This window comes from Anser cygnoides, chromosome Z, assembly GCF_040182565.1.
Source record: "Anser cygnoides isolate HZ-2024a breed goose chromosome Z, Taihu_goose_T2T_genome, whole genome shotgun sequence".
NCBI lineage: Eukaryota > Metazoa > Chordata > Aves > Anseriformes > Anatidae > Anser > Anser cygnoides.
The window spans coordinates 66229937-66255057 of NC_089912.1; the positions used below are offsets into that span (position 1 = coordinate 66229937).

The window sequence follows — 25121 nt, forward strand, 5'->3', positions numbered from 1 at the left end:
ACAGTCTAGCAAAAGAGTATTATATACCTTTTTGTACTTTGAATCTTTTAGAGCTGGTCCAAAGGAACGCCTAATGGAGACCATTCAGCACTTTCATGGTCACCAGCTTGTTGGAAATGGAAATATTTCAGAAGTACGAACCAAAGTACTAAGTAATTTGGTGAAGAGGCTACGTAATTGTTTCTGTGATGCAAGTAAAGATGTCTTAAGAGCAACTACTATTGGAAGTTTTAAACTATGGCCTGACAAAATGAGAGAAGGTATAGAACTATGATAGCAGCTAGTTGAAGAAATGCACATTCTAAGTTTTTTTTTTAAAGTACAAAAATATTTTTCTGTTGCCTCTGTTATAGAATTTGGTGAAAAGGAAGTGTCTGTCTTGACTAAACATTATGAAGTCATACTAGAAGCTGCTAGTGTGAAAATCAATGAAGTTGAAACTGAATGGAGCATGTTGAAATTAGAGCTATATAACAGGTAACAAAAATACTGCATTTGCTTGTGTTTATTGATTTATTTTAAAAAATTATGGAAATATATTTAGGAATAGGTATAATTATACTTTTTACTATGTTTTTTAGATTTCAGAACATCCAGACCTTGACATGGGATTTGGTGAACTCAGATTATTCAAAGAAGTATCCCAACATCCTGACATTGGTAGATTTGATCCTAACTCTGCCAGCAAGTTCAGCTGAGACAGAGCGAGGCTTCAGTCAAATGAAATTCACCATGATGCATCTGCACTCTAAACTAGTGTCTGAAAGTGTGACAGATCTCATGATAATTCAGATGAACTCTCCAGATATCCAGAAGTTTGACCCCAAGAAAGCTATACGTTTGTGGAATAGTAGTTGGCAGAGAAATAGAAGACTACAGGAAGGTGATATGATGACAAATGAAAGATCAGATTGCTCCTCTGAGTTTGATGTGGAGAGTCACTGTGAAAGTGATTAGATGAAAATTCTTAGTTTTTACTTCGCAGTCACTCTTTTAACATACATGGACACTTTAGTAACATATCTTGCAAGATGAATGAATGTGAAATTTATATTTTTTCATAACATTACAATTTGAAAATGTGGCTCTTCTTTCTGTATTCACTGCTGAATCAACATCATATTTGACATTCATTACTTGATTCCTACAAAGCTGAAAAGAATGAACAAAAAATGTGGAGTACATTGTGGCTGTTGTGACGCCTGGACAGAGGGATGACTGGTAACTATCTGATTGTTGCATTTAATCTGAGCCATTGACACATTTATATCCACTGGAGTTAACTGTCATCTTGTTCTTTAATGGTTCAAGAAGTTTTATTGATTCTGAAAACCCTGTTTTTGTTTTGATAAATGTATGGGAAATTGGTGTATTATTACTGTCTAATGATTGCTTGGCCTCTGTGGCCTATGAATTTTGTGTCATGCCTTCTCTCTGTATGTGTTGCTACTTTTTAATCTCTTGTGGATAATGTTTGTCAGACTTGTCCTTCAGAAGATTCCTGCAGAAGCAAAACAGATCCATATTCCATTGCTGTTTATTTATTGCATAAATCAGTCTTCCCATAATAGATAACATTATAGCCAGGATATGACCAATATACTTCACAGTTTAAACTGCTTCTTTTTCCTGTAAAAATGTTTCAGTGAAGGCTGCGATAAGAATGTTATATGTTGATTTTTATCCTACGACTTGAGAATGAGAATTGTTCAGAGAAGTTTCAAATTTCATAATTTGCCACTACCCACATGTTTTAAATGCAACTTCCTGCTTGCTAAATTCCAGTCAAGGAAAAGAATACCAAAGGAATATATTTTGAGAAAGCTAAAGTGAAATCATCGAAGACTTTTCAAACAGTGATGAACTAGAAATAATTCGGGAGAAACAAATTTGAGGTCATTCACCTTTAAATCAACCCTTTTCTAAGTTGAGATTCAACATTCTACTTTCAATATTAGACATTTCTAGTAATTGCAGAAAGTATGTTATTTATATAGTCATTCTGAGTATTTTGCATAAATATTCATGCTACTTATAGGTCTAAATATTTGCCTACAACAGAAATAGAGTACATTTTGAATGCATAGCTCATTAAGGTATGATAATCCACACAAACAGAGCTAAGTTTTAGGGATCAGAGCAAGAAATCAGTACTGTGCATTATATGGTATATTATAAAAGATGCATCATTGAAGTATGTGCATTTGTGATTTCTCAGATAACAGAAATGTGTAGCTATATTTTACCTAATAAGCAAGAAGATAGATATTATAGAGGGTACTTTCTTAGATATATGGCATAACTAATTATAAGGGTTTTCTCATAAGTCTCATAATACCATGGTTTTCCCCTTGAAGTTTCAAGTGGGGAAGTTCTAGCAATGATGAAGTTAAAAAATTTTTGGAAATGTGTACCCAGAATGTCCAAGAGCAGAAGACAAAAAAAAAAGAAAAAAAAAAAGGCAAACAAAAACACCATAACAAATAAAACTATATTTTGAATCTATCTATCTAAATCTATTTATTTGAAGTCACTTCCATGGTGCCAGGGCAGCATCTCATTTTTTAGTGAAATCTTGGTATCATAAAAAGTACTTGGAAAGGAATATTAAAAATCCTGCAATGAAATAAGACCAAGTCACCCAGTCTGTAGTCAGTATTTGCTCATGTTTCTGTTTTGATAAGCTTTTAAAATAGTTCACTCTATATTTTTACTAATATCTGAAATATTTTTGCAGAAAAGAAATTTGATTTCCTCTCATACTTCTCAGTTTTAACTGGAGAGGACTTTATCACTAGCTTCTTTGTAATACTTGATTTTAACTGAAAAACTACTCCTGTTTACTTATAATGTTCCTTTTGTAGATGAAATTAACAGAAGTGCTTCAATATTTTTTCTCATGTTTTCTAACTTGGTAGTTATTCTCGCTGCTTTCTTCTGAGTGCTCTTCAGTTTCCACGCACCCTTCTAGATCTTCAAATTCCAAGATTGTATGCCAGCAGAAAACCTAAAAAACTAAAAGAATACAAAGTTTGTTTCCAGTGTCTTCACATGTACTTTCTGGCAATATTGTAATCAACTATGATCCCTAGAGCCTTTTCTACGGAACTGGTACTTTGGCAGTAAGATTCTGCCTGTGACATTTATGCAGTGCATTATTTCAGCACGGTGTAGCACTTAACATTTATTTGTATTGGATAGTGTTCTTTTTATCCCAGTCTATACCTCCAATTTGTAAAGTTCATTTTGAATTCTAATTCCATTCTTCAAAGTGCTTGAAATCTTTTCCACATTGGTTTTATCTGCAATGTAATAAACACAATAATTTTTGCAGACTCTTTCCTCAAAGCACTTTGATTTGTTTTCAGTGAAATTTACTTACTGGTCTTGACCATCTCTCCACTTTTTCAAAAACTCTTTGAATTCTGATTCTTTTTCCAAAATGATTGTTATCCCTTCTAGTTAAGACAGTATCTACACATTTAATACATTTATTTTCTATTCAGTCATTTATGTCACTCGAGAAATACATTTTTTCTTTCTTTCTTTTTCTTTCTTTTTTTTTTTTTTTTAATTTGGACTTACTGAATGAAAGGATTTTGTAAAGAGCACATGTGTTTTGAAACCATTCTTGTTAGATGGACAAAGAAGATCCTGGGAAGTGTTTTCTCATTCTATCCCAGAGGACACTATTTCTTCCTACCACTTGCAGAGCCCCATTTGGGAGCACCAGTCTTCTTTTCTCAGCACCATCTGTGTGGCTGCCCACTCAGCATCTCACCATGACTGTTGAGCAGTTCTGTGGCATTGGCAACCCCTGAAGAAAACTGATTAATCTGACATTTAAAAATAGTTCCATGCTCTATAATATAAAAACAAATACATTGATTCTAGACTAAGTATCAAAAAATACATTGAAGGCAGTTATTTGGTATCTCTTTATATGCATATGAGGGATTTCGTCTCTTCCTCTGAACCTCCCTTTTTCCACCTAGGTATGTGACGAGGGGGAATTAGGTTGTGCTACATTTGAAGTTTTTGAACTATTATACCATTTTAAAAATATTTCAGAATTGTCCCACATCAGAGATTTCATGAGGAGGTAGTTTAAGAAATTATCCTACAGCACATCATCAATTATATAATTAGCAGATAGAGAGTAGCTTAACTCTGAATAAAAGAGAGAAGAGCTTCCTTAGCTCTACCACAGAGAAGGAAAAATGGGTAGATGCTGCAGACCACCTGAGAGTGCTTAAACTTAATCCCACTACAATTTATTGGTTTGTCTTAGCTTACATCAGCTAAGGTCAAATTTACCTATAAACTATTTTCTAGTATGTTCTACGATCCAATCAGATTTCTATAAATAGTCATTAATGGTTTAGTCTCCAATCCTTTAATCCCATTTCAGGAATTATCTCTTGATTCAAGTACTTTAATTTCCTTGCCCCTCAAATAGTTTTTTGGTATGTTTCTGAAGTCAAATAGTCTCACAGAAAGTGACATGTGGATATTTATATCTTTTTGGAATTGTATGCAGAGCCAGAAGCACATAGGAAATCCAGGAGCTGCATTTTTAATTGTTACATAGGGAAATCATAGTAGGAATTCAACAGTTTAAGCCATAAGATACAGTGAGAAGAAGAAGTTTGCAAATTTCCAGAGTAGAAGGGATCAGATGTGAAAATGGAAACAATTAGTAAAATATGAAATAAAAATGATGATAGCTGGACTTCACATAGTAAAGCAATGGATATCTTGGGACTGCAAGTAAGATGTAAAAACTTTTCCTGTTATTTTCATATAAACTTTTTACTGCCTCCTTTGTGGACCATAGCCTTTTCTCCCCATGAACCAATAAATAGTTTCCTAGAATAGAGGTAACTACTACTTAATCTTCTATGGAGTCTCCCAGTAATGATATTTTTGTGATGTAGACTTTATTGTGCCATATGGAAATTATCTGATTCTTGTGGTTTGAAGTACTCATACAAGTTTCTGATCACCTTAAAGTGATTAAATCAACAATTCACTGTCTTTCAGTAAACAGCCTAGCTCACAGGACTTTAAAAATGTGTTCTTTCTCAAAACACGTAAGTCAAAAACGTTCAGGAGGTGATGTTATCACTGTTAGCATGCTTATCTGTTTGACAATATTTTTTTTAGCTTTTGCTCTCATGCTGAAATTTATGGTAGAACATATGGCTTCAAGTCCAGATATTTCTTCCTTCTTCTTGTCCCAACAGACTTTAAGCTTCCCAAATCTATTTTTCGTTTTCTCTCCAAGCTTATATATGTATGGGGTTTTTCCTGCTGTATTAAGAAGTGCTGAGGGCTTAACTCCTGATTCAGGATTGGAGGCAAACAGCAGAGAGTGCAGACCTGCTAAATCAAATTGGCAACTGGACTTTGAATGCTCACACTATGAAATTAATATTCGAACACATTCTTTTTATTTCTACCACTTAAATCTTTTTCATAAACTTAAGAATTTTCACTTCCCTGTTTCACTTCAGAGATCATAGAATGATTTGGATTGGAAGGGACCTCAAAGACAAAAGCTTTTAGCTGTAGAACATACATAACGGCTCCTTTCAAAAGGGACAAAAGTTTGGCTGCAGTAAGGAAAAAACAATTAGACTTTTTTTCCTTCTTGTTTTTCATTGTTTGTGTTTGCTTTATAATCTGAAAACTTACTGTCTTGACCTTGCAGAAGTGATCATAGCCTGACCAAATCAGTCTTGTCTCTTAAAATTTCATTTGAAACTTTCTTTACATTTTTTTTATCTTTACTGCAGAGATTTTACAGTGAATCCTCACTGAGCAAAGAAAGTCTGTTTCTGAATGGACAGACTCATATTTATCTATTGTATTTCAGTATACTTCATTCTGTGTTTTAATAATGTACATGAAATTCAAAGTTACTGTTTGCTTATAAGCAAATCTATCCCTATTTTACAAAATTAAGTTTTGTTATCTATACATCCATGTCATATATGCATGCACTAATTTATCTTTTGATTGCTTTAAATTAAAATTGACAGAGCTATTTATCTCTAACTCCCAAAAGCTGATCCTACAAAACTTTTAAAGCAATTAAATTTCATTTCAAATTTTAACAGAGAATATTCTGTGTTTACCATCCTATTCTCTAGCGCACGTTTACCAAGGGTAGAGATGGATTTATGATTAACTAAAATAGAGCACAGTGAAAGAAAAGGTTGGTAGGTATTCAATATACAAAATATGTATGTGATTGTGATTGGTATTTTTAAAATGCTTATTAACTGTCAGTGTAAACTGGGAGGATAGATTAGTGATCACAGTGGAGATCAAGACAAATATCAAAATAGGTGTAGTTTATTGGAATATTTGACATTTTGCTATTAAACAGACCCCACATTATTTATTTTAAATGAGAATGTATTATGCTTGGCTTCAAAGATAAAGCCAATATGAATACTACAGAATAGCAAAACAAATATTTTCCCATATGGCCATTAATATAAAAAAATGGATTCCCTTTAACAAAAGAAGTCTATTTAAATATATTTTTTATTGATTTTTATTTTATTTCATTAGGTTTTATATATAAGAAAGTATTTATTGACATTTTTATTGACCTGATTAATTTGAACCTTGGAACAAATTACCTTCCTGATGCATGGATGAACTTAACACTTCCAGATGTAAGTTAACAACTATTTTTTTTCCCTGAGATATTGCTTTGTGTAGAAGATGAAGCATTGTCCTTCCTATGACAAAGTCAAGAGAATAACTATTACAGGGCATTATCAGTTTTTCCTTAAAATTGTTCCCTTTCAGTAGAGAAGAAGCCAAAGAAACCACCATGCTAGGAATTAAATGCTTATGTTAGCACTATATTTATTTACAAATTTCAAATTACATCAGTTCCTTAGAAAACGTGGAAAATTCACTTCCAGATGTTAAATTAAGACTGCTTTTGTTCTTTGTTATGAGATAGGAGAATAAAATCTGGAGCTGTATGACTTTAATCTTATTTACCCATGATTTTCAGATTTAGAAACATGAAAAAATTTAGTCTTTCCAAATCTTTCATCACAAAATCCATTGATTAGTTTGAGATGCTGTTGGTAAAATGTATGGGACAAAAATACCTAGTGTATGCTATTTTTAGTATATTTTGATAATCATTTCTGGGAGTTATTCACAATTCACATTAAGATTTTATTTGGACCACACATGATGGAAGCAGCTTTATTCAAATATTCTTCACACAGATGAATTGCATGAGTAAACCATTTTAAAGTTGCTGAGTGATGGATTTCCACTGAGTTTAGTGAAAACTAGTCACAGCTGTCATCAGTATGTAAAAAATCTAATCTTAGCACAGGAAATTAATTATATGGGGAAAAGTATGAGTCAAATATTCAGTTTGGTAATGGAGCACATGTGCATGTATCCCATGTTCTTTATTCTTTAAGAGCTCTTAGTGCTTATAAGTACTATTTTTATTTTAAGAAGATGATTTCCTTTAAAAGAGTTTCCTTAATAGCATGACTTTAAAATGAGACTTTTAAATTTATTGTGAAAGCAAGAATCGCCATGCTAAAGGAAATGAATGAAGCTTGACCTAAAGTGTAAGTTTATTCTGCAGAAGCTATTCTGAACTGAAGTCACCATTTCATCTTTACAGTTTGTGACTTAATGTAATTTCAAATAAGTTTTGAAATTAAAGTAAGCAGTGCTATACTTGCCAGTTTTAGGACAGATGGCATCTACAACATTATTGAATTGATTCACTCTGTGTTGCCTAAGGCCCTAAGCCCTCTAAATACATTTCTTCCGTCTGTAAATCCAGTCTGAAACCAACCAGACACTTGACAAGGAAATCAGTATTTGGAGAAGAACATAGTATAGAGGAACATAGTAAGTTCTCACCACACCAATAGTGCAGAAATGAACTGTGCCAGATTCGTTACGTCCTTCACAATGCTCTATCAGGAGATCTTACATATATTTCCCTGTTTGTGATCAGGACCTCACCCTGCTATCCACATACTGCATCCTCAGCTGTAAAAGAATACATGGCAAGCTGCAAAGCAGCTTTTCTATTAATTGTTTTTGATAACTGAAAACACTTCTGGAACAAAGAAAACCCATGTGGTGAATACCTGAAAGAGTAAGCAAAATAGGGCCAAGGTACAGGCCCAAGCACTTACTAAATTTTGTACTCATGCTACTAAATTGTCAGTTCAGTTCCCCACTAGCACACACTAAGGACTATTATCTCATAGGCAGCTTAAGTATAACCCCCTATTTAGGAAGCGGGAGTATTTATTTAGATGTTTACCAACTGCACATGCCAGTTAGCCTCAGTGACAAACAATGGTCTCTGGCCTGTTTTATTTAGTGATAATATGATGGTGTACCTCCAACTCCCCACAGCCTTCCCAGCTTTATTTTCCATAACCCTGCTTAAGAAGATAACCACCAGCAGCAGTCATGATGGGTGCCATCTGGTCACAGTGGATTCATGAGGGACAGTTAACAATACAACAGCCAAGAGGCTAGCTGAGCAGTGTGCTCACCTGACCATCAGTGCTGGTCAATGTCTGTCTCAAGCCAAATTTGGAAGAAACTAACATCTATAGTTACACAACATCTATAGTATACAGATATGACTGTTAGTCAATCATCCTGTATCAGGAATAGTGTAAATAGCTTGTATCAGGAATAGTGTAGCCAGCAAGACCGGGGAGGTGATCATCCCCCTGTACTCAGCTCTGGTGAGGCTGCACATCAAGTACTGTGTTCAGTTTTGGACCCCTCACTACAGGAAAGACATCAAGGGTCTGGAGCATGTCCAGAGAAGGGTTACAAAGCTGGTGAAGGGTCTGGACCAAAGTCCTACGAGGAGAGTCTGAGGGAACCGGGGTTGTTCAGTCTGGAGAAGAGAAGGCTCAGGGAAGACCTTATTGCTCTCTACAACTGCCTGAAAGGAAGGTGTAAGGAGCAGGGGGTCGGCCTCTTCTCACAGATAACTAGAGATAGGACTAGAGGGAATGGCATCAAGTTGTGCCAGGAGAGGTTTAGACTGGAAATTAGGAGATGTTTCTTCTCAGAAACAGTAGTCAGGCATTGGAACGGGTTGCCCAGGGAGGTGGTGGAGTCATCATCCCTGGCGGTGTTCAAGGAAAGGTTGGACATAATGCTTAGGGACATGGTTTAGTGGGTGTCTATTGGTGGTAGGGTGATGGTTAGACCAGATGATCGTGAAGGTCTTTTCCAACATTAATGATTCTATGATTCTATCTCACCCTATAAAGAGTGAGCCAAGAGCCCTTTGATCTCTCCTGCATGGCAGTGGGCTGCAGGCCAGGATGTCCCCTTGAGTAGGGATGCCTCACAAGGTCTGCCCCTCAAGGCTGAGAGATTCCTTACTGTTGAGAGATTCCTTATCTGCAGCAGATAGTAAGTGGCTGATAGCTTGCTAAACTTTGTAAGCTTTGCTAGAATTACATCTTAGATTGGTTGTGCACATATAATCCTTTGGACATAAATCATTGACCAACTGTGGGACTAAGTTTGAATCCAGCCACACCTAGGCACCTCTCTGAGCAGGAGTTTAGAAAGCAAGGGGGTCCACTCTGAACCTCGTGACTGTCAGGGTCTCTTGACCATTTGTTTGACCCTGCCCTCTATACAGTAAATATCCAAGTGTACCTCACTGTCTCAAATCTTATTTTTGTCTTATTTATGATTAAGCTTTGTTAGATCACTACATTATATCAATAAAATACATTGCTTCTTCTCTGTTACGAGTGAAGTACATATAATTTCCATCCATGACAGATACAGAGTTAGCCATACATTCTGAAAGAAATCAGAGTCTTGAAACTAATTTGTAAGGCTCTTGCTCTCCCTCAAAACTCAGATGCTCACTGTACAGGGGAAAGAGGTAGGAGAGTGGCAGTGCTCCAAGAGTTTGGGGTGAACCACAGATGCTTCTCATGAGGACATGAGGCATAAGCACTTGAGGGCAGTGAGAAAATATCAGTGTTTTTACTGTATAAAGCCTCTTATTTACTAAGTGGAACTATGCTTGTGCTTCCATTGGAGTTACTGTAAAGTCACTATAAGCTGTAAATTTCATAAATGTGTCAGTGTAACTACACTGTGCAGACAAGGAGGAAGTAGAAAGAACTCTGAATCCTTTATACATCTTTGATGTATCTTTGACATATACAAATCTCAATGGATAATCTTGTCCATCCTAAATAGGAAAAAGAACTAAGTATGCATAATATATAGAAAGTATATGTTTATGCATACATATTTGGCAATATTTATTTTCTTTTTATAGTTGCAAAATCTGACATCTGCATTCACAGTGAACTCAGAACTGATTGACTGGCGCAGATTCCTTTTAGCAGCAGCACAGCCTTGGCCAGTGCCATCTCTGACACAACTTCTCAAAACTCTCCGTATCTTCAAGTCTATTGATGTAGGTGGATCAGGCTTAGTTACACAGGAACGCTATATGCAGGTTATAATTCTTTTCTCTTTGAGTAATATTCATTTGTTAATCTCTTTGAATTGAATGATGTATTGTCAGGTTTATTCAAACTTAGAAAAATCAGCCTGAATTTTAAATGCTTTGCTATTTGAGGGTGCTTTCTAGTGAAAATTGTCTTCAGAAAATTGAGGGCCAAATATTTATCTTATCCATATATATTAATTACAAAAATCAGCCTAATTAATCTTACATTTTAATTGTTTCCTATTTAAGCCATAAAATAATTTAAAAAGAAAATCCTTCCTGTCCTAAAGAAACTATTCTGTGAGCATTTGAACTACAATTAGCTGACACTACTATTGATTGACACTGTATAAGTCCCATAACACAGAAAAATTGCCCCAAACAAAAACAAATATTTTAATTTGGTCTCACCAGCTCCAATTTAATTAAATATTTTGAGAATTTTTCCAATAAGGATTTTTTTTGCAAATGAAGATTGTTTTTCAGACCTTGAATATATAGGAAATTAAACAATTATTTGATCCATTCTTTTGTTTAAAAAAAAGTTCTATTTAAAACTTTGCAAGGTTTAGAACTGTTTTTAAAGAAGCAAGTTTTGTAAAAAAGTATTAAGAATACTTTTTTTTTTTTTTCCTTTTAACATATTTGACCTACTTCTATAAATTTTCAGTTTTACTTTGGATTTTTAATCTTAGGATGACTGCTGGTTCAGTCTTTTAATGTGCACTAGCCAATATATATGTGTATATATGTGTGTGTGTGTATGTGTATGAATGTACACACAAATATTTCATAGCTCTGTCAGTTTGGATTTGGTGATACTAAAATAATTTCCGAAATGTTTTAAACAAATTTCATAGAACCTTTAATGTAGTTTGTTTTAAAAATGTCTAACATTAGATTTATTCCAAAATTAAATAAAGGCTGTGTTATTCCAGAAACCTGCCTGTTTCAGAACTTCTCTGATTAATTGAAAACTTTCTGCAGAACCACATCCCACCAAATACTGGTAAAAAAAAAAAAAAAAGAAGTAAAATTCTGCAAAGCAAGAAAACCCACAAAATTTGCAGGTCTACATGCTGCATCCATTTGTCTATTATGGTAATTTTTACTGAAATTTGAGAGTATACAAATAAACAGATTTAAGACATTCAAGGCTGCGAATTAACATTTTAAACATAGGATCCTAATTATAAAGTAATACTAACTGATCAAAACATTTACGCACTTCAGGATCAGAAATGGCTCCCATTCAGTCAGCTCAAGGTAAACATGCAAGTGTGTACATTCGTTTGTTTATTGACCTACCCCTGTTAGTTCTTCCAAACTTCCCTGAGACTACTGACTCTAAAACTACAGTCTTGTGCAGTTGGTTAAGGACTGAAAAGGACTAGAAGGTTTATAAACACACAGGTAACTCTCAGTTGAAGATCCTTTTTTTCAGAAGAGGCCTATATAAATGTGGGCAGGTTTAGCATGCTGGAGTAGATGTAGCTCTTTAATCATTACAGGACACTTATTTGTTGCTGGAAGTAGGCATGTGTGGGAACAGCTATGATTCTTTCCCTGGTTGCACTGAAGGGTTTGGACAATTGTTTCCAAAAGAGTAGTTAAGACAAAAGCAACAGGGTAGCAGAGGATACCCTAACAGGAACACACACAGAAATTCTGCATCATATTCTGCTTCTTGAGCAGTTTAAGTTTAGAACTACATAGTTAATTTTCACCTTTTTCAAGAGCATAGTGTCACTTCGCTGTTCAATTTTCAATAATTCCTAAAGTATCTGTTACAAAGTCCAAACAGTTAATTAAACTGATGTCATTGTATATTAATAACAAATATATTAATAACAAATTCAGCTTGATTAAATCCCTGAATCAAGCTCCCAGTAACTAGTCTATTCAACAGTTACAGAGCATAAAGACCACTTTTTTTAAGGTGTGAAAATAAACGACTTTTTTTTCTTTCTCAGGTTGGCTTATGGTTTACTGGAAATGAAGATCTAAACAGTACAAAAGGTTGCACAGAACCTTTGCCTTTTGATAGGCTAGGACATCTCATAAAGGTAACTTTGAAAACATAGATATTTTGAAGAGACCACTTACTATTCTAACACAAGAGTTCTCATTCTGAAGTTTCTTAGGTCTCTTCTTCCATAATTGCTGCAATGTTTCAGTGGATTTTAAGGTCAGGTGGTACTTCAGAATATGGCTTCCATGTATAAAAACCTCAAAGTTAGAAATAATGTGGAAATCAGGGACAGGAATCTATGAATTGTCCTTTAGTATTCTAAATCATAGTCTTCTCAGAAAAACTTAATTATTTCTGTTCTCTGTTGAACCATGTTCAACTATGTTGAACCACATAAATTTTGCTATACAGTGAACAACTTTGTAAAGAATGAGAGGCAAATGATCCCTGCATCTAAGCTCATGGACATCACTGTGGAAGAGGGAGATGCAGGTGTAATCTGAATACAGGAAAAAGGTTTAGGCCTACCTATAATTATATCACATTTGGTGAATTTCTTCTTTTCTGCTAAAATCCTCACTCTGAAAAAATAAAATAGTACAGTTTCTGTTTCCTTGAATGACTCAGACACAACTATTTATCTCAATTTACACAACCTCAACACATTTTTAAGGATAGTATCACTTTTCAGCTGTCATTACTTTGTCATCCTCTTCTGTATAGCTTTTGATTTGTATTTTATCAACATTCATTAGTAGAAATTAATGTAAATATTTTTGTCCTTTTGTAGTTTTTCTTCAGCTTATTTGCTGACACCAGACAAGATCCTGCTCTATTCAACTATACTGAGATGCTACTTTATTTTGCTGCTCATTCTGATCCTGTTGAAGGTGTCTACCGAGCACTTAGCATTGCTGCTGGAACATATATTCATAGAAAAGAAGAATCTTCTCTTGTATGTGGGGTAAAATATTTAAGTAAAATATGAGAGAATAGTAGTGATGCTTGCTAAATTATAGGTTAGCTCGATTTCTGGACATATCCATATACTGAGTAGATCCAGCCTTCACAAACAGTCCCACTGACTTCATGGGAACTCTGCAAACAGTCCCAGTAATTTTGGTACTAATACTCAGAAGTATTCTTCCAAAAGTCTAAAATGTTGCTTGTTAAATAATAACAAAATTTTAAGATATTTCCTGGTAACTACTCCCTGTACGGTTGGGGGGGTAAAAACTGAGGACATTCTCTGACCTAGTCTTAGTCCGGCTACCAGTCCACATGAGTAGGACTATGATGTAGTTTGTGATATTGTCATCTCATGATATAAAACCTGCTTTATTGCTGCTCTTTACTTTCTTTCACACTATGTTTCTTTGAGATATTTAAAAGTATATACACCTTTGTTATTGTTTTATAGTTTGCCTGTAAATCAGAAGGCTTAATACTAACTATTTAATGTGAAATAATTAAAAAAAATTTTTTTAGAGTATGAGTTGTTTTAATACATGATGAATGTATGGTCACATCACATAAAGCTCAGCTTTTGAATGATGTTAGTGTTTCTGAAGTATGTTATTAATTTCCCGTTTTTTTTAAAGACTCCTAACTGCCATTAGTAAATGCACTAAATACATTAATTGCATGTTGCTGAAGTATAGGTCACTTTTTGAAACATACGATATATATCAGTATACACGTTGGAAAGAGCTTGCTCTTCCAGATAATAAAATGTTTCATATGCTGTCACAACTACAGTGACTCTGGCATTTTTCTAGTACTTAAAATACTGCTATACTCTCCAGAAACAGTAGAGAAAGGACATTATTTTACCACACAGTGTTATTTCATACATATTCATAATTACTTTTCATCACTTATGACATATATTATTGTACTCCCCTCTGTCTGCTTTTGCTTTGCACAACACAGTTTTGGAAAGGGAACATGTGAAGTGAGTGAAGAATTATTTCCAATTGACTGGAGAGGGAAGTAATAGAAGTTTTTAAAGTGTCAGTGTGAGAGTCTGAATATACCAATTACCTTTTCACCTTTCATTAAAAAAAAAAAAAAAAAAAAAAAAAAAGGAGAGCACAGAAAGGAGAAGACTGTGCTCCCACTTAGATACAGCAGATCTGAACTTAGTACCCCATATTCCAGAGGAAAGTTCTAGCTCTCTGGTCATTGGATATAAAACAACACAACCTGTTCTCCTCAGCGCTTTTTGTTTGGTTTTGTTCTTTTGATTGGGACTTCTGTAACTGCATGTGCATTATCACCTAAATGTGAAAGGCTTCATGAAAGGCTATGAGTCACAGGTGGAGGAAAACATTTCCCTCCAATCTAGAATTAAAAATTTATCTCTGAGGGGCAAGATTTATACGTGCTATGATGCATATCTCTCAATGTATTATACGGACAGTGTATTTGCCTAATTCATCTTGGAGAGTCCCTTAGAAATCTAGAAACATCTAAGAATTAGATTCTAAATGAACTGCTTGCATATGTAGATTCTATGTGGCTTTATAGTTGTCTCTTCTAAGTAGGTATCACAGGGCTGATAGAACATAATTTTAATCTTTTTTCTTTTCTTTTCTTATACCTTGTCTTCTGTATGCATACCCTTACCAGTCCCATTGAATACTGAGAGAGAGGGAGAATTAATAAAATCCTGCTTCTCTGAAATTAATGTGAGTTTAACCATAGGCTTCAGTAGGGCCAGCATTTCATGCAGGATATTCAACAACCACAAGGGGGCAAAATGTAAATTATGAGTTGGTATTGTGTCATCCTTAATTGAGCCATCAGATAGAAAGGCTTAGGTCCCTGAAGACATCCAAAGTAGTATTCAGCTCCAAATTATGAACCTAAACTGTTGTCTACCTGTGGTTGCTTACATGTGATCTAAATCTCCAAATTCTCATTATAGATACTGGAAATCCAATAAATATTATCAGTGGAATATTCATCAGTAGAATATAAAGAGCTATCCAGCTTATTCTGAGTTTATAAACAGACACTTATACAAAGACACCTAATTTCATTCGTCTCTTCTCTGTTTCTTGTTTTTCATTTTTTGCTGGTATTGTAATGACTCTTGACTGGAAGCTTCCTAAAGAAATAGTTCTGAAAATTTAATTATATTAATGAGAGAAGATCAGGCAAACACGTTCTAGAGATTTTTGTTGCTTGTACTATCTTCAAATGCTTAGCTTTTAGGTCTCAATTATTTCGTTGTTTGTCGTGTAGATCTTTTAGCTAAACGTAAATGGTACAGTGAGCGTGCTGTATCTAAGAGCTGATATTTTTATATTCTCCACTGCGGAGTGTTTAAAAAAAAAAAAAATCAGTGGATCAGTGACCTGCTCTTCCTGTACTGAAAAAGGAATGTATTAATGCACAAGGCATGTACCACAAACATGTCTGAATCTCAGCAGTGTGTCCTTCCTAATAAAGAGGAAAATGGTATGTTGAATTAAATGAACTTTCCTATTGTTGTTAATGGTTATCCTACAGAGTAGGCTAATCTAGAAAAAGTGTTGTTCAGCTTCATGAGGTCCTTTCTCATCTTTGTGATGACAAATCTCTGGAGTGGTTTTTGTTGTTGTTGTTCTTTGTTTTTCTCTTTGGTCATCTCTAGTGTCATCACAAAGATATCTTGTCGCTTGTTTATAACAAACAATATACCAAACACCTGATTTTTCTGCATAAAGCCTTTCTCACTTTTTTTCTGCGGAGAGCTGGTGAGCCTATTTAACTCTTAAACAAAATGAATTTCATACAGTGACTCTTTGTATTGGACTAGAAAATTCATGCTGCTTTTTTCATGTGAACATCCAGAATTTGTGGGAAGCAAATTTCTCCAAACTATGATCTACTGTATTTGATTTGATTTATTACTTTCTGGTGCAAATCACTCAGGGAGAGATTGTCCCCTTGTATTTGACACTGGTGAGACTGCACTGTGAATACTGTGTTCAGTTTTGGGCCCTCACTACAAGAAGGATATTGAGTTGCTCGAGCATGTGCAAAGAAAAGCAATGAAGCTGGTGAAGGGACTAGTAAACAAGACTTATGAGGACCAGCTGAAGGAATTGGGGTTGTTTATTCTGAAGAAGAGAAGGCTGAGGGAGACTTCAACGCTCTCCGCAACTTTCTGAAAGGAGTTTGCAGTGAGGAGGGTGTTATTCTCTCAGGTGACAAGGACACAAGGAAACAGCTTCAAGTTGCACTAGGGAGGTTTACTTTGGACATTGGGAAAAATTTCATTGTGGAAAGAGTTGTTAAGCATTAGAAGTGGCTGCTCAGGGAAGTCCAACCCCCACCATCCATTGAAGCATTTAAGAGATATGTGGATGTTGCACTGAAGGACATTGTTTAGTGATGGGACTTGGTAGGTCAGGATTATGGTTGGACTTGATGATCTTGAAGTTCTTTTCCAACCTAGATAATTCTATGATTCTATGAATTACTAAGCTTACTCATGTAAATAAAAAGTTCTTGGTAGTGTATTGTAAATTGTAACTGTTAAGTATTATTATGCTTTGTTGTTCTGAAAAATATTAATTTCTCAGAGGAACATTGGCCAGGTTCCTGGAAAAAGATGATTATTCAGTTTTTACTGTTGTCAACATCATAGATATTTCTGGACTGTCAGGACCCATTCCTTCATCTCATAGTTTGGTGGATAATTTTGTATAGGTTGATGACTTTTTTTTTTTTTTTTTTTGTAAGAACTGAAGTTTAAAAGTATAATCCATTGATCCTTAACAAATACTTACATGAAACAGATGACCTATTGACTAAGTTTTACACCCATGCTTTATTTTCTTAGGCTTTTCCTTACATCGATGTAGTGACAAATGAGGGACCTTTAATAGAAGATGAAAGTGAAGTCTTGAATTACACAGGTGAAGGAAAAATTTCACTGGCAACTCTACTCAAAGTGTTTCATGATGGAGCGTGTACAGATGAAGATAATCATAGATTTAGTAGCTCAGAGAAGGAAGGCAGATATGATAAGGTAGTCTGGTGATTCAAAGGAGGTTTTGTACCTTACATTATGTTACACAAATACCTGCTGTAGTCTTTCCTCTGTTTTTTTAAACACTTACTCAACAACTTGAACAGTTATTATTTTTTCTTAAAGCATTTCATAAAAATATACAAAGAATTAGATGCTGAAGATCTGACACCTATTCCAGTTGAATTCCTTTTGAAGCATCCTTTCATTCAAGACTTGATCAACGGGTATCAAGAGTACAAGCTTATTGTAAGTATTGCTTTCAGGGACCACAAACTTTGTAAGTATGCATATCGAAATTTGCATTATCCCAGAAATGTTTTTGATTTAGATACCGTCAATTTGAAGTGTAGATGAAATACACATCGTAGAAGATTGTAGATTAGATCAGTTTTTTCGTTGTCAATGAAAACATCCATCAAAGAGTGCAGTGCTTTCTGACCAATTTTTTATACCTGTCTAGCTGGCCTATGGCTGCCTCCAAGTTTTCTACTGCCTTGTCACAGGTGGCAGTGCTTTTCCCTGTAAGGAGTGAAGTGCACAGTATTTATCATATCGCTCATACTCCTTATTAGTAAAAGACAAGATATAGGAATAAAAGAATCTATTTACTCTGTTGAAGTTTAGGGTGAAAATTTATTTGTTATAGTAGGAAAAGATACAAAAGGAGAACATAAAACAAAGACCACTCAATTAAATATTATAACTATCAATCATATCTATCCTGGCTACTTTAATCATAAAATCATATAATCACAGAATGGTTTGAGTTGGAAGGGACCTTAAAGATTATCTACTTCCAACTGCTGTGCCATGGGTAGGGTTACCATCCACTAGACCAGGTTGCTCAAAGCCCCATGCAATGTATGTCTCAGCAAATTTGGGAGGACAGACACCATGGAATGAAAAGTTATTCCTCCCTCGCCTTCCCTATGCCATCTTGCCTGATCCTTTTTATTTAATCATGTACTGCATTTCCTAATTTGAACATTTTTTTCCAATTTCACTGAGTTTCTTGTAGACCACAACATTTCTTAAACGAGCTCTTTGTTGTATAGATGATCTATCTCAAGAAGTATTCTTTACACACACTCAACGTACTGCGAGTTCCCCATGAAGAGCAAGTGTGATGCAACTAAAAGTAACACTTAACTATGGTGTGAAAAGAGTAATGCCATATGTATATATTCTACTATTTACAAGGAAGGGTACTGTTTTTGAAAACCTTTTCTCACAAACTAATAGCTGAATATCAAGAGCAGAATGTTTATTCTTAATCAAAATTTCCAGTACCACTTTAAGAAGAAAGTATTTTATACAACTTGAAGAGTAGTTTGTAGTATACATTTAAAATGCATATTCTGTACTTAGAATGACAGGATGATATTCCATGACTGCACAGGTAAATATCGACTGCTGTTTTATGCATGAAATCAGCATTGCAGTCTTACTTTCAAATTCTGTTTAAGCAGGGAAGAGCTAAGACTACAAGTTCTTATTCAACTTTAAAACAAATTATTATATTCACCAGCAAACATGCATAGAGAACCAGTGGCCATTGTTTTATGTAGAACGAGTCAGAAATCTATGCCGTTCAGGAATGACCTTCCTCTGACAATTCATAGAAGTATATTTGGTGAACAGGTAAACTTTTTTCTTCCTAAAGAAACAATTCCAAAATAAGTAAACAATATTTTTAGCATCAATTATTTGTTCAGAAATTCTCCAGAGACTATAAAAATCTCTATAAAAATGAAATCCAACCACAGTGCTGTTATTTTGAGATCTTTTACAAGATAAATATAGCAAGGTAGGGTGTGGTTTTTAAGGTTAAAATGTTTCTACTGCTGCAGTCATAAACAGTGGAAAATGAAATGTTTTGCTGAAAACCATAAATGAAATATTTAGCTTACAATTTGTAAAATCTATGTTGGGGCACCGTATTCCTTTGGTCTCTTGACAGCCTATTCAGTTCTAACCAGTAGTATCTCTGATAAAGAATATTATCTGCTGGTGAGGTATATGGATGTCTTCTGAAGGGAGTTTGTTTTTTCAGTTCATACACCAGTAGTCTGGCAACAACCTGCATTATGTCAACCTTTCTGTTAGCCACAGTACAAATGCCAATAAGTGAATAAACTTGGAAATTCTATTACTGTATCATTTGGTCTTTTTCATCCTGATTTGAAGTCTTTCTCGTCCTGACTAGAACTTGCAAGTGGTTTTCCATAATCAACATTTTTTTTTCCACTTATCAGATGAAATTTATTTATTAGGTATAGCCAGACCAATCCTGTATGTTTATGTAGACACTTCATTACATTCTGAATGATATCATTTTAAATACATTCAGTAGTAACAGAGAATATTTTTCCAGCTGGAAAAAAACAAGCAAATTTGCTTTTTCTACTCTATGGGTTGGTCTCAAAATAAAAATTAAGGTCATTTTCAGGGCTGTTATTATTTCATGTTACAAAACTTGTCCTACTTCTATCCTGATACTATCACAGATACAATTACCCAGGACAATAATGCATTTTAGTAACTCTGTGCTTTGATTGTGATAAATTTAAATAGTCTGCATTGTATTTTACTTCTACAATTCTTAATACATTCATTAATCTATTATTTTGAGTGAACTGCATTCTTACATTTAATGAGGACAACAAGGTACCTTAATAATTACCATTCAGTTAAAACTATTATGCATTTGATAATGTTATGTTACACTTTTTATCCTGCTTTCAAATCCTGAATAGTATGGTTGCCACTACTTAATTCCTTTAAAAAAAAATAAATAATAATTTTGAAGGTTGGGATACCACATTGTATTTTGATATATCTATTTTTTGAATACTTTCAATATACGTCCATGCATCAGGCTTGTTCCTTGTAAAGTAATTATCATATTATTATGGCTGTTATTGTTGTTGATTTAGTTAATCATTTCAGAATCATTACCCCGATATTCATTTAAATTGAAGTTCCACTGGGTTAGGATTTCTAATAATGTATAGTAAACATATCTATCAAAACATTTATTAGTAAGTTGAGCAAATATTACAAAAACTGCTTATACTCACAGAAGCCATTTAATACTGCAGAACTGAACAAGCATTCAGAACTCCACATGTCATTTAGCATAGTAAAAATGCATTCTCTCTCAGGAAGAGTTCATGAAGATTCTATTCAGTAAGGTTTAAGAGGCAGACCATATAGTTCATAGACAACATTTAATGCTTTGGAGGAAAGAGCATTGCTGAATCACTGTCTACTTGTAGGCAGTAGCTGTAATACTTATGAAACTTGAGAAGACTTTTTCATGTGGTGTTTTAAATGTCCCAGTGTGCAAGAGAAGGAAAATTAAACTCAGTGTTTAAATACCTGGTCTACATGAGAGACGTATGTTTCTCTTGATCATGTATATCCCATTAAAAAAATAACATAAAACAATAAAAACAGCACAAGAAGTGCAAATATACAAGAAAAATAGCATGTTCCTTACATTAAAAATGATAAAAATATTGTTAATATAACAGAAATATTATGTCTGCTTCTTTAAATACAGACATACTAAATCTGTGGGGGACTATTTCACCCATGTTTTGAGGTTATTTAGTTTTGCTTTCCTTTGTAAAACTGGTAGCTACATAAATTAAATCTGTCCTGCGGAAACCTTCTTTCATATGCTTAACACATTCTTAAGTGCTGTTCTATCACTCTCTTTTTCATCCAGTTATAATTTTTGATCATATCATTCTTACTTTTAGACTGATATTTAACATATATTTCTGTGGCATTGCTAGAGCATAAAATTTCCACTTCCCACACGCAAGAACACAATGACAGTATTGGAAGAGACTGTATATCTCATTTGCTCCGTGATGATGAGCAGTAGCTTTCTCAAACTTATTTTTTACAAGAACACGTACTTAAATTTAAAACACTCATAATTCACATTCTATCGTGCCAGAAGCACTACAGTTTACTGAGATCCTCATCTGCTTTGTGTGGTAGTGATAAGTACTGATAATGAGCTTGCTGAAGGTTCCATTTGCTAACATTTACTTTTGTCGAACCGGAATTGAAACTTCATTTCTCACTCAATGTACTGAAGTAGGCCTCCTTAAACTGAAGTATTTCTTAGAGTCAGGGTAACTGTTAGCACTACCTTCTAAAACTAAGGACTGATAAAATTAATCTTTTAACCAAGTTGTGTATTCACTGAAATGCTGCTCATACATTGCAAGTAATGTGAGGCATTATTCCATACAAGCAGCTTATGCTTTTGAAAAAAAGGCTCTATCTTCAAAATAGGCACCAAATGCATACTGGAGCATGTATTTGAATCTAAACTCATTTCTTTCTTAAAAATTCTGAATATTCGCTTATTTTGTGTTATAAAAAATAAACAGTATTTTTATAACACAGTTTGTGTTATAAAAGATGCAGAACTGCAAAAAAAAACTGCAGCTCTATAATGTCTAAAAGGGGGCATGTGTTATTCCAACTATTGCAGTTACTTATTTTCTTTTATTTCCTTGATGTGTTGTTTAAGTTCAGTCTGAAATGTGAACACACAAGAAAAGAAACTACTGAAAATTTTGTCTCTGTGTGCTCTGAATGATATTTGCTGGTTTAAACAACAACTTTAAACAAGAATTTTAATGACTTAAATGATACAGTTAAGGAGACGCTTAAGGTTTCTGCTTACTTTGAGAACTGTGTTTTGATACACCATAGTTTCATAAAACCATGGAAAGCAATGAGATTGTGTGGATAACATGAAAACACCATCTCAGTGATAAGAATGGGACATCAGTAACTCTTCTAGAATTTGCTATGAATAACGTTCTTTCTGCAATTGCCACTATATTGTTATGTTTTCATCAGTGTGCTCAATATAGTGCTAAAGCTGAATGACAGTGCTGTTTTAAGTGCCCTTTTGGGAAACATCTTATGTAACCTAGGAAAAGTGCAATTTATAGTAATGTATCACCGTTGAAGTTAATTTTTCATCACACACTTGTAGTGACTAGTCAGAAAGCTCACACGATGGAAAGACGGACTTTATTATTACAAGTTTTAAGATGATCAAGTTGCTATGTGAAATGACCTCTTTTTAACTTTTCATTTTCTTTTTCATAGGATATTAAAATCTTTCTCCAGAGAGCTGAACAAGCACAGTCAATTGGTGAGAAAACCACAACATGTAAAGATATCAATGCATGAAAAATTGTGGTTCATGAAAACATATATTTTGTTATGCATGTAAGAAATGGGTGCTAGATCTCCACTCCTCCCTTCCACAGGAAAGATTTATTCATTTAACATTGAAAGAAACAAATTTTGTAGTAATTTTACGTTTATTTGTTACTTTAAAGAAATAATAATAATAATAATAATTTAAAAACACACACAAAACCAGGGAAAGAATATTATTAGTTCATTTTAAACATCCTGATGGAATTTCTGAATAAACAAAAGCTGGTTTCTGAACTTGAATAGAGCTGTTTGTGTTCATTAATAGGTGGTAGAAGAATAGAGTACATCAAAGTTTTGTAAACAAGTTAAGATATCTGGTCAAATTTTGTTAATGTTTATAAGATATTGATTAATTTTGTTCTAAATTAATTATTTTTTTGAAAAATGATGCAGTTCATAGCTAATAAAATAAGTAAATGAAAACATGGTCAGTATAAGATCAGTGTAAACTACCAAAACAACATGATATACATGAAAAAGTAGTGCTTGTTAATAGCAGAGATGATGAATCTTTGTTATCCAACCCTTTTTTTCCTAACTTTCCATCACAGCCCAGCTTTGTTGCCACCCACTAAAACTCCAGAGACTCTTTGTGTGGTGCAGCACCACATGTAGCCCAAGGGGCTGGGTGGCATAGGCTGCTGCCTCCTCCCCCCAGCCCCATAACCTCTCCTCCTATCTTGTTGCAGAAGCAGCAAAGTAGGGGCTATACCATTTGTGGTTCCACTGCTAATTCTGCACATAAGTTTGCTAGTCACTGTAATTCATATTGGGGTTCCACATAATTGTTTTCAGTAATCGGTCATAATTCATTTTTGAATCAGCATAGTGTACTAAGGGACACTCCATACAACAGCCACAAATTGCAGGTCTTCATGTGTGATAGGTGCTTGTCTAAAAATGTCTATGGCACTTGAAGGCACCTATCAGCTGCTACATTCTTTGGCAGATTAAGCAGTCTTGGTGATATTCTCCTTATTTACTACTGAAGTTGTTGTTTGTTTTTCTACATCCAATGTGACTCTTTTTGGCTCTCCTGGAGGTTGTTCTGGAGTAGCTTTCATAGAAATGTGCTTGTTAATAGGAAATTTGTGTTTCCTTGCAGTTTTATTCAACCTTTTCATTCTCTTGTGGCTAATGATGGCTAGAAATAAAATATTGGGAACTGTGTATTTTCACAAAACTTTTTCATATAAATCTTAGAATACCTTTTGTTTCTAATTAATTCCTCTGGAATTCAACACTGAAATGTCTAATATCTCCTTGGCTTTCAATGATACCCATTCTTCTGATCTACGGTTTCAAGTTGTTGGAAGACTGGACATGGCAAGAATGTATTTGTGATTATCCAAACTCAGTATAACTTCTAATTTGAAATCTGACAACTGCCCAAGCTTATAGCAAACCTTGTGCGCTCTATAATGTATTACTAGATTAGAAACATAATTAATAAGTAAATACTTCCAAGACGCCTGCCTACTCATACCTGAACACTGCTCCGTCATTCTGGGGTATTTTTTTCTGCATTTTGGCAGTACCCTGGTAACAATCACACAAAACATTTAAAGCTTCCTTTCTCTGGTTTGATTCAGCAAAGCACTCAAACATATGATGCTCTCTAAGAATACAAGTAGTCCCATTGAAGTCAGCTAGCTCATAGAGAACCACAAACCTTTGTTGAGAAGCGCTCTCTGCACAGAATATTTTTACATTTTTAATGTATCTTTGTAACTTTTTAGTGAAGTCTGCTTGACACAGTATAGCACTTACACAACATTTTCTGATGTTCCTAACAAGGATTTTAAATTGCCTGCTTGAGCTATAAAACAATTATGTACCAAAAAAGGAATACCAGCATGCAAAAAAGAGAAGCTGGCATAGTTATAGTTAGACAATATCTAGCAGACCAATGTGTAAAATAAATTCTTTTTTCTGTGATGATTAAAATTATAAACATTTTGTCAGATTTTTAAAACTTCTTGGTGTCAATAATGGCAGGTTCATTTCTTAGTTGATTTCAGACAGTTTGAAAGAAAAGTTGGTAGACTAGCACAGCAGATCAAAGCATTTATACATGATATACAAATTCAAAATAGAACCCAGTAGGCTTATCACTTCAGGCAAATAATGTTGTGTCTCTGCAGTCTACATGCTTTGTGCTAACCACACCGGCACATTGTAGCTAAGTACTATCTTAGAAACAGATATAACCCTGTTGTGCCCCCGCAAACCATGCTAAAACCTCAACATCCTCGTTTTACTTATGACAACAGACTTTACGATGCATACAAATTAATCTGCTTTGTTACCAGAATAATTTCTTCTTACAGCACGTA

The 25121-nt window shown here is 34.4% G+C and overlaps 1 protein-coding gene across 7 annotated transcripts in view; it reads left to right on the forward strand.

The window, feature by feature from the left end:
• Positions 1-23026, forward strand: part of SPEF2 (sperm flagellar 2) — an 89137-nt gene extending 66111 nt beyond the window's left edge. For 3 of the 7 annotated variants that reach the window (XM_066988283.1, XM_066988284.1, XM_066988285.1), the window contains 3 exons: positions 52-260; positions 354-477; positions 582-2505. In XM_066988283.1, coding sequence (XP_066844384.1) covers positions 52-260; positions 354-477; positions 582-957 — 709 coding nt within the window. In that variant the 3' untranslated portion in view covers positions 958-2505. Of the gene's footprint in view, positions 1-51; positions 261-353; positions 478-581; positions 2506-6582; positions 6690-10348; positions 10532-12498; positions 12592-13287; positions 13453-17331; positions 17521-17646; positions 17770-19051; positions 19165-22668 lie in introns of those variants that run through there. The other 4 variants (XM_066988287.1, XM_066988286.1, XM_066988288.1 and 1 more) reach the window with 4 other exon arrangements.
• Positions 23027-25121: the final 2095 nt, after the last annotated feature.